The sequence below is a fragment of the Tyto alba genome, unplaced genomic scaffold (assembly GCF_018691265.1).
Source record: "Tyto alba isolate M040663 unplaced genomic scaffold, T.alba_DEE_v4.0 Super-Scaffold_8, whole genome shotgun sequence".
NCBI lineage: Eukaryota > Metazoa > Chordata > Aves > Strigiformes > Tytonidae > Tyto > Tyto alba.
In genome coordinates this window covers 23,578,467-23,588,521 of record NW_024881329.1, presented here as the reverse complement: position 1 = coordinate 23,588,521, position 10,055 = coordinate 23,578,467, and the positions used below count along the sequence as shown (strand labels likewise).

Genomic DNA, 10,055 nt, shown 5'->3' with positions numbered 1-10,055 from the left:
TTTAAATTTGGCTGCTACAAGCCAGTTCCTCGTGGTTTGAGCATGCTGCTTGTGTATTTGTCAAAAGTGAGGTGGAGCGTTAACCTTCGTGCATTTACAAGAAGAAGGAGGAATGGCTGTAAGAGGCTGAAAACTGTGGCATTTGCTGGTTCATGAGGACAAGGGGAGGTTGGACCTCCAGGGATCTGGCTTCCGTGCCTCTCCTGCCTGGACGCCGCTGGCAGCTTATTTATTTTTTTTTTTCTGTGATTTGAGGTTATTTTTTAATGCCAGTTGTGGAGGAACACGAGGAAGCGTTCCACACCGAGATGTGGCCGTTTCAGCCGTTGTCCCCGTTCCTTTTCCCTGCTGGTGACTCTGCTCAAGGCGTTGGCCATTGCAAACATGAGGAAGCTGAATCTAACCCTGAACCTCGTGGAGGAAGTTCTCGCCTCTCGCTTACAAGACACGCGGGAGTTTGGCAGGAAAAACGCCGAGGAAAGCCGCACGTTCGGGTGGCTTTTAAACCAGCGCTGCCATTCTGAAGACCTGCTCGTGCTCTGGAGAGCTCTGGTTTGCAGCTTAGAGGCTTGGGCAGCTCCGGTTTACACGGCTCTGTGCCCTCACTGCCACCCCGGGAGCCGGCGAACCCGGCCACCTCTGATGACCAGGCTGGCTTATGGCACGTAGAAGCAGCTACTAATGGAGATTCAGGTTTGGCTACTACACCTCGTGGCCCACGAGAACTTGGCTGTTCTCTAACTACTGAAAATCAGAGTGAGATGGGGCGTAAGAGGAGCAGATTGTCCCAGACTTCTCACACCTTCCTGCGAGCCCCGGGGCCGGCTGCTGTTGACAACCGTCTGCCAGGACAAGCAAAGCTCAGGTCTGATCCAGACTGGGAATTCCCTTGCTCCAACCTCCCGGGTTGGGCATCTGGATGCGAAGTGGCCCCAAACGGGCTCGTTTTTGGAAATGCTGGCTGGTGTTGCCACTGTCTTTTTTAGCAGGTGACATACGCTAGGAAATGTAAGGGCTCGATCCAAAGTCTGCTGACGTCAATGGAAATACTCTTGTTACATCAGTGGGGCTTGGATCCACGCCTACGTTCCACTCCTTTATTTCAGACTGCAATCTGTCAGGGGTGGAAAGGTCTCTTTTCCACTTTGAGACTTCAGCAAGTCTTCGGAAGGTCTTGCTTCCTCTGCAGTCGTTAAGTTGAGGATGCAGAGCACAGAGCGATGTTGAGAAGCGGCGCGAACCCATTCGACGCTGTGCACATTCCTTCCGCCTTGCTGGACCCTAGCCAGGCTGCAGCTCAGGCTTCGGCATCTACAGCCCATCCAAGGGAGGTGGTGGCCTCGGCTGGGACTCCCCAGTACCTGCCCCAACCAGAATCGGAGCTTCAGACCTCCATGAGCTGCTCAGGATGGTCTAACCCACCTTTTTCCAGAGAGCACTGGCCAAAGTCCTCTCCTCAAGGAGCGTCTGGATGATGCTCGTAGCCGTATGGTTTAGTTTTAGGTAGTCCTGGGAGGAGCAGAGACTTGGACTCCATGGTCCTTAGGGGTCCCTTCCAACTTTGGTGATTCTCCTGGGCTTTGGGGTTTGTCGGGTGGATGATGTGTGAGGGGTCTTTCACGGGTAGACCCGGGAAACTCCGCTTCTCTTCTCCGATGGCAGCAAAGCCCTCGGAGCCCAGTTCGTTGCCTCCTTGCCGGGCGGGACGTTCGTGAGCAGGTTGGGAAGAGTGAGCCCGAATAACAGCCCCGCTGCGGAGCTCTGGCTCAGCACTGGCCGCGCGCCTCGGTGGGGCAATTCTGTCGCCGTTTGGTGACTCTGGAGGTACCACGAGGTGGGGTCTGGGGGGGTTGGACTGTGGCCCTGCTCCCCTGCAAGGGTCGCCAGCCAGCAAGATCCTCCTCTCCCCGTTAGGAAAGCACACCCCCCCCCCCCCCCCCCCCATTTCCCCGCCGCGTTCTTGTCGGTTGGCTCCGTTGGCTAAAATCTAAAGGGCGATTATATTCTGCGCCGTAAAATCTGGCGGCGACGCTGTTTCTGGCAGTCGTGCAGCACCGCTGCGTGCTGGTGAGGAGCTGCTGCCTCGCACCCTGGCCCGAGGGAATCCTCTTTCCGTGAGGAGCTCCAGCACTCTCAACCCTGCAGCCGCTTCAGGGCCTCCGTGGGTTTTATCCCTGCGAGGATTTAATGCCCCGGGGGGGGAACGCTGCTACCGCGGGGACCTGCAAAAGTGGTGGAGCGTGGCAGCGAGGCAGGCTGGCTTCCTCTCCTCGTTCGGGGAGTGTATATATAGACCACAGAGTGCTCCAGAGTAAAAGGAGCAGTGGGTGGAAGGCGAGATATTATTATCTTCACCTGCTGCTGCCGACCAAAGGAATAAAGAGACAGATGACAGGAAATGAGGACTTCAGAAATAGACACCTTTAATGTCAAAACCTCCAGGGATTAGCAAAAGCACCCTGCAAGAAACAGAGAAACTCTCCCTCTAGTCACCGTGTGCTTTGAGTGCATGTCAGAGGAGGAAATGTGCTGAGATATCTAAGAAATGCTTCTGTATTTACTCTTTGTGCCCTCGGCAGAAGAACCAGCAGGAAAAAAAAAAAAAACAACCAAACCTGACCAAAGAAACTGCAGAAATACTGAAACGTGAACTGTAAAACCTCGCTTTACAGCTCGACAGATCCTCCGTACCCGGATGATCTGCTCTTCTCTTTCCCCCCGTGTCTTGCCAGCTTCATTCCCTGCCTCCACAGGGCTTTGCAAGGCTTTTCCTACAGCTCCACGGGACGGGAACGACAAAGTTTTAATGTGAGCCCTCTTTATTAAAAAGAACAAAACAAAACTCTTTGCATAAGGAAAATATTTCTTAGCATATAGAACTCTAGCTGCTTTACTTAAAACCTCTTAAATATATTAAACGTTTAATTTGGCATCACCTCTGTATTTATGTACAGCTGCTCATAGTTCCCCTCCTCATCGATACAGTCCCACGGCTTTTTGCCAGCTCCGCGTCTTCATTATTAATTCTCTTTTGCCAGTGAAACCCGCAGTCTGGGTTGGATTTGAACGGGACTGTGACAGCCACAGGGAAAGTTGAGCCTGAGGGAGAGGAATACCAAGGGGTATTTTTCCTCACTGAAACTCAACGCTGGTCCAAAGTCCAGAACTGGCTATCCTGAGTCCCAGAGAGGTGCCAAGTCAACAAGATAAAATAACAACAGTAGCCTGAAAATGTCAGAGAGCTGATGCTCTGCAGCTCCCGACGCTGGAAAATCAGCACGTTACTAACCCAGAGAGAGGAGAATGCAGTGCGAAATGGTTGATTTCTAGCTCAAAAAGCTCAGACCTTGGTCACGACACTCTGATAACCAACTTACAGCCTTGCTTCGCTCTCGCGTGGCTTCGGTAGCAGCTGGGGGGTCAAGGGGCCCCAAAGCCACCAAGCAACATTTCTTGACTGCTAAAAATTGGGATCTGGGCTTGGAGCTTGTTATTTCTGAAGCTGTTAGGTTCCTGAGTAAAAGTCTGCTGTAGTAACGCTGGAAGAAAGGTAAAAAGGGAATTTATGGAAAGGCTTTGAGGGGCAAAGGGTTTTTTTTTTTGAAACGTGTCTCCCCCCCACGTGTTTCTTTTTCTTTGATACGGCTGCAACGTCCTTGTCTTTAGAAAAAAAAAAAAAGAAACGCATGAGAATCCAACAGAAAAAAATTGTGATCTGCCGTCAGGAGAGGAAACCGATCGGTGCCGTGCGTGCGCGAACTGCGGGTGCAAAGCGGCGTCTGAGGGTCTCTCCTCTCCAGCGCTCCCTTCCCCACAGGTCTGGGCCTCTGATCCCTCACCGCTGCAGAGACACTTGATCCTCGGTAAGGCAAGCTCTCCTGCTCTGCACGGCATGGGTCTTGAGTCAGCAGCTCTCAGGTTACCCCCCCTGGGCTGGCTGGACGCATCCCATGCAGTGCCAGCGGGAGTTAAAAGTGCAACAAAACAGCCCAAAGACCAGAGGTGAGGAGGAGGAGGAGGAGGAGGAGGGAAGAAGAGACGCGCGGGCAGCCTGCCCCAGCCTGGAAGATGTGCAGTTTCTCGGCGTTGGGAAGGAAGACCCTGGCGTCCTCCAAAGCCCCGTGAGCCGCCATGGTGAAGTTGGCATCCCCCGAGGTCGCCACGTCGAAGACGCACGACTGGAAGTAGACGTCCTCCACGGGCAGCATCTCCTTGCAGAGCGCCCGAGCCGCCTCGGCCGCCTCGCGCCCGCGGCAGCACTCGCCGTGGGGGATGCGCTGGCTGCGGGGACAGCCGCCCACGCAGAGCTGCAGGTCTTGCTCCTCCGTGAAGGCCCCCGCCACCTCCTCGGCTGCCCGGATGGAGAAGGAGAGCTGGCGGCCGGCCTGACGCACGGCGATGGTGGTGCCGATGTATTCCGCGCGGATCTCCACGTGCCGCCCGGGGCTGAGCTCCCGGATGGCCAAGCTGCTCCCGCCGGGCCTCTCGCCCCCGTTCACCGAGCCGTCCTCGAAGGCTGCCGGGAGGTTGTCTATCTCAGCCTGGTAGACCTTCTGGTCGATGCATTCCTTCATGTTCTTGAAGATGATGGTGAGCTGCGGAGAGCGGATCGGAAGGGGGGGTTTGGTCTCACCGGCTGGGCGCGGCCCCACCCCAGGCACCGGCTATCTAGCAAAGCAGATCGCACACGTCCGCCGCACCGACGCACCCCCCTCTGCCCCAAACCACCTCTCCCACGTTGCTGCGGACCTCTGGGGAGAGCAGCAAGGTTTCCTGCTTTCCTTCCTTCGTTTCCTTCATTCTTTAAAACCGTTTAAGCCACTGAAAACTGAGACGGCGCCAAGCCCGGACAGACTGCACGGGGGGTGACGGTGGGCAGCGCAGTAACCGTCCCCAGGCAGCCACGGGAGCGTCTGCAGGCCTCTCTGGTCCCCCTCAGGGACCTTCATCCCGCTTGCTCCTGCAGACCTCCATTCCTCACCCCACCTGGGTTCAGCTTGAAGCTATTGCTGCCCTCCCCAGCCGTTTTGGGGCGCGTAGGGAGCACCCGAAGCCGTTGCCGCAGCCCGCAGGCGAGCCGATTTGCTGCCAGGCCCCTATGCGCGAGCGTTACCTTGCTGGTGACCGTAGCGTTGGACCCCTTGGCCACCGGAGAGCTGGTTGCTTGCACAAACAAGTAGTCATTGTCCAAGAGAGGCCAGGAGCCCTCCACTCGGCAAGTGTGGAAGTCATCGTGGAAAGTGCGGATATGGGGGTCCCCGAAAGCCGCGCAGTGCTGGTAGCTGGGGGGCTGGCCGTGCTTGTAGAGAAAGCTCTTCTCGTAGTTGCAGATATCGAGAGACTCGAAGCCCTGGTGGTTGGGGGCCGGGGGCCGGGCTCGGGGTGGGGATGTGGGACCCTCCTTGGAGCAGTTGTTCTGGATCATGAGGTCCTCGATGCCGTGGACGGCGGAGTGGTAGGCCAGGTCGCCCCGGCACGTGCGAGCCGTCTTGCGGGTGCAGTGGGAGTAGGAGCGGAGGGCGGTGCAGTACGCCGCGTTCCTGCTGGAGCCGCGCAGGTTGAGGGTGGCAGCCACGTACTCCGAGTTGCAGCGCAGGATCTTGCACTGGGAAGAAACTGGGAGAGACGGGACAGCTCGGGGCACCCCGGTAGGGCTGTAGGAGCGGGGAAGGGCAGCCCCCTCTCCTCCCACCGCCCGCCTCCTCCCACCGGCTGGCCTGCTCCCGATCTCGCGGTGGAGACGCTTTCTGCAAGCACTTATCTCCCCGTTCTAACGAACTCGGGCGCCGGTTTAGGTGACCTGCTGCTTACGTGCCTGAGGGGAGTATGTACCCAGGGTTGCCCGCTGCCGAAACAGGCTGGAGCCCGGCTCGGAGGGCAGCCTCGGGGCCGAAGGGGTGTCCCGAAGCAACTGGGATGTGAGCTCGTACCCGGGGCCCGCGCGCGGCCGAGCGCCAGAGCCGCAGTTGCCACCGCGGCCCTGGGACACGGCTCAGACGGAGATTCTTCGCCCCAGGGCTTGCCAGGGGACGAACGGGAATTTCTGAACTGGGAAACCCCTTCTTCCCATTTCAGCCTTGGCTGGGCCGTGCAGTCGCTCTTTCGCAAGAAGCTTGACTGCACCAAGGGCGTCCTGCCCCTCAGATGTGATTTCTCCGTGCCGTGGCAGCGCCGCGTGCCGCAGCCCCGGGGAGAGCTAACGAACCTGCCCCCGGAGGGACCGTTCAGCTCATTAAGCCGAGGGGTTGTAAGGGCTGGCTGCAAGGTCACTGGGCAGGGCAAGGTGCTGGGAAAGGAGTTGGGCAGGGGTCTGAGCCCTCCTGGTTGTGCCTGAGCTGCACGAGGGAGGGCGAGGGGCTGAGCTGCCTTTTGCGGGAAGCCCCTGGGCAGTGGCTGTGCCCTGCTGTCCCTGTCCCCTCTTGGGAGATAACGGAGCTTTTGAGGGCTGGAGCAGGGGGATGCCCTGGTAGGGGCGGGCGATGCTGGTGCCCTCTGGTACCGCCCGGGCCTTGGGGCTGTGGTGGGGGGTTGTCTGTCTGCCCCAGTCACGGCAGCTCCGCTGTGGTTTTACCCTCCCTGCAGCTCCCACGGGCGTCCCTGCCGGGGACGCGGCTCTGCCCGCGCGCTTCCTTACCATGCCTGCAGAAGAGGAGGAGGAAGAGAGCTCGGAGGAGGAAGCAGCCAGGGTTTTTCAGCTGCCCCGGGCTCTTACTGCAGGTGGGTTTCCCCATTCCAATCCATGCAGAGCCGGGGGGGCTGCTCACCCACCGGCTGCTCTCGGCTTCATTCGGCAGGGCCCCTAGAACCAAAGCAAAGGTGGGATCTGAGGGGCACCCGCCAACACGAGCCGCTGCAGGGACCGAGCTGCCAAACGCTGCCCCTCGGGGGGAGGCAAGCTTTTGAGCAAAATCCTGCGGGGTTTGGGATTTTTTTTTTTTTTTTAAGTGCCTTCCACCACAGCAGATCTTCTCTTCCACCCCGAGGCAGCTGCGCGGCGTAGTTCAGTGTGGCAAAAAGCTCAAGCTTTTCCAGCCGCCCTTGGAGAGGATCGGTGGGAGACTCCAGGGCAGGGGTGCGAGCGGCCCATGGGTGCGGAGAGGACCCAAACTGCGGGGTGCAGCTCGGCCTGCTGCTGTCCCCACCAAAACGAGGGTTTGGAGCACAAGCATCCGAGGGGATAGGAGCTGAAAAACCAGCCACGATGTCCGCAGCCAGCACCTCCTGCTCCACCGAAAACCTGTGTCCAGGTTCCCTTGAAGCTGGGAAATGTGTTCTAAGCCACTTTTCCCCTGGGGTGCTGGAGGGGGAGCGCAGGGAGATGCACACAGACGGAAAAATTTGAACTTCCCTTGTGCTTCATTGGGGCTGGGGATTTGAGTCCTTTGGTGGCTCATTTTACCAGCTGGCTATTAGTCACTTGTTAGTCAAATAGCCTTTTGCAAAGGTCCTTTTGAAACTGCTCTATGTGAAATTGTGAGTTTGTTTTTTTTTTTTTTTTCTTTCTCTTCCCTTTTAGCTTGTGTGAGGTGCCAGCTGCCAGAGGCTGGGGCTCGCAGCGATGCGTCCGTGCCTGGTACCCTGGGCAGCCCAAGGAGTCGATGCCACCGACGCCGCGAGTGCCGGTAAGTGTGAGCTGCAACCGGGGGGGGGGGGGGGGGGGGGCAGGGCAGAGAAGAGGCTGAATTCTCATCTTGCTCTCAAAAAAGGAGAAATCACAGCCCCACCAGCTCTGTCTAGCACCTCTCAGCTCCCTTTGCTGTGGCTGCAGCCGTCAAACAACCGCGGTTGGTTGTACTGGCTGGCACGGTGACGTAGCCGAGTGCTGGCGGCCCCCCCGCCTTCCTCTGCCAGCTGGATTAATGGGTAACGGGGCAGATGTCCGGAGCAAAAACCTGCTTCGAACCTGCTGGCGATGCTCTGGCTGCCAGCTGCTCTTGGCAGCAAGGACAAGCTGAGCCGACCGTGCTGGAAGCAGCGGGGAAAATCATCTCTGGGGTGCGGGGACGTGAGACCCAGTGCTGGGGACTGGTGGTTGGTGCGTACTGGTGAGCGAGGTACAGGCCGACTCTGCTCTGATCCTCCTCCAACGCCTCCGTCATGTCCCACCCTACCTGGTTTGCCCCGGTTGGACCAGGCTGAGCATCTTTCTCGGGGCTCCCGGGGTGACCCCTCAGCACTACCCCCAAAAATCCCCTTGGAGGTGGTGACACGGAGGGGACCTCTCCCTGGCACGATGCTGGTTAGTGTGTGGCAGAGCCCGGCAGCTCTTTCCAGGGCAAGGAGAGGCCCTGCCATGGGTCCTGACGGCTTTGGGGTGTCCTGACCCCCCTGGTGTTGGGAGAGAGGCAGCGCCAGCACTTGGAGATGCTCCACAAGCCTGAGGTGATGCCACTTGTGAGGGGAGAGGGATGGTTTCTGGCTGTGTCAGGCAGGGCACTGAGGGGTGCTTGGGCACCCCACTTCTCCCTTTGTTTGGGGCCACACGCACATGGGACCAGCTCCTGGGGCACCCCTGGGTGCCCGGGCCCGTGTCCTGCTCCTCGGACCCTCATCCCTGCCCTCGCTTTGCTGCGGCCCCACTCACCTGCATCAGCCTCCTCCGGAGACGAGCCGGCTCCCAGTGCAGGGAGCTCCTTCCCTGGTGGGCACAGGGGCTGGCTTGTCCTTGTCACCCGGCTCTACCCCGAGTGACAGCCAGAGAGATCCGTGAACCGACAGCCGGGAAAATGCCAACCTCAGTCCTGGGCACCTCCATGGCTCTGCAGCCGGATAAAATCCAGGGTGCCGGTGCAGAAAGCCCGGCCGGGGGGATGCGGGGGGCAGACCCCACCGCAGGGCACCGCCGTCCCGGCTCTTCCTCCCCGGCTACCTTTGCTCCGTCCTCTTCCCCCCGCAGGGCAGAGGATGGGTGTTGAAATAGAGCCGCCTAAATTTAGACAGGCTAAAACCCGGCCAAGAACAACAAGCGGAGGGGGCAGAGGGAGATGGTGTGCAGCGACGGGGCGGGGGGGGGGGGGGGGGGAGCAGATGAGCCTGGGGAGGAGGTGGGAGCCCCCAGACCCCCCTGCCTGGGTGACGCTACTTGGTGGCGTGGGGTCATGTCACTCGTGGGGTGCAGCACGGGCCGTGGGACCTGCCTTCCTTGGAGCTAGCTGTTTTTTCTCCCTTGGGTGATACTGCAACCCCCTGCCTGCACCCTGGTAGGGTGAGTCCCACACTGCGCTTTTCCCGGTGGGGCACTGGGAATACTTTTTGAGCCGTATCTCTCATTGCTTCCCCTCCTAGGGCACAGCCGAGTCCCGAAGGCAAACAGGGCACGGGCCAAAGGTGGCCCATGTCCCCAGGGGTCGATGAACGCCAGGCCACGCCGGCTGGGTTCCTGAAAGCCCACGCACAAGGGTGCAGAGAGCGGCTGCACCAACCCCTGTCCCTGCAGGGAGGTGAAATGGGGGGGGGGGAAATGTCCAGGTCGGGCTTTGCCAGGGGTGGCCTGTCCATTTAGGATCCCTGGCAGTGATGGCTGGAGGGCAAGGATTGCAAGCAAGACCCCTCATGCTCCCAGCACCCACAGAACCCCCTTTGGGAACCCACCCAGAAATCCTAAACCCAATTCCTCCTGCTTTCCAGGTCTCCCTCTTCACGGCAGGGAGCGAAGCCCTCGCAGAGCCACGGCGTCCTCGACGCCTTCGCACCGGGAGCCTCGTGCCAAGCTGAGCCCGGGAGGGCGGCAGGGCTGAGCCAAACCCCCCCCAGGTACCACCGTGCCCCTCTCGGGGTAATCGCTCCCGGTTTCTGCAGCGCGCCTCCAGGCCAGTTTGGGTTGTTTAGGGAGGGGGGGGGGAAAGGGTTTCCCCCTCTGAGCCTCTCCGAGCAGCCAGCGCCAGGGTGGGTCACGGCAGCTGCTGAACTGCTCTTCACCCAGGGAACTGGGGAGAACAAGAAGGATCGCGGCTGCTTATTGCAGAACAAGCTTAAAGCCACAGCCAGGCTTTTGTTTTAAGTGTAACGGTGCATCGTCCTTGAGGGCAAGGGATAGAAGAAAGGAAAACAAAGAA

The 10,055-nt window shown here is 59.2% G+C and overlaps 1 protein-coding gene across 1 annotated transcript; it reads right to left on the bottom strand.

Moving 5' to 3' along the window:
* Nucleotides 1-2,414: 2,414 nt before the first annotated feature.
* HJV (hemojuvelin BMP co-receptor) lies at nucleotides 2,415-5,649 on the bottom strand. The gene is made up of 2 exons (XM_033004615.2): nucleotides 5,114-5,649; nucleotides 2,415-4,595 (listed from the first exon to the last, which is right to left on the bottom strand). Exons 1-2 carry the CDS (start codon nucleotides 5,423-5,425, stop codon nucleotides 3,969-3,971), a joined length of 939 nt encoding a protein of 312 aa, XP_032860506.2. The 5' UTR covers nucleotides 5,426-5,649; the 3' UTR covers nucleotides 2,415-3,968.
* Nucleotides 5,650-10,055: the final 4,406 nt, after the last annotated feature.

Coding starts and splice junctions, on each gene's coding strand:
- HJV (XM_033004615.2), bottom strand. CDS start 5,425: ATGATCCAGAACAACTGCTCCAAGGAGGGTCCCACATCCCCACCCCGA. Junction 4,596..5,113: donor ACGCTACGGTCACCAGCAAG/GTAACGCTCGCG, acceptor CGCTCTCCGCAG/CTCACCATCATCTTCAAGAA.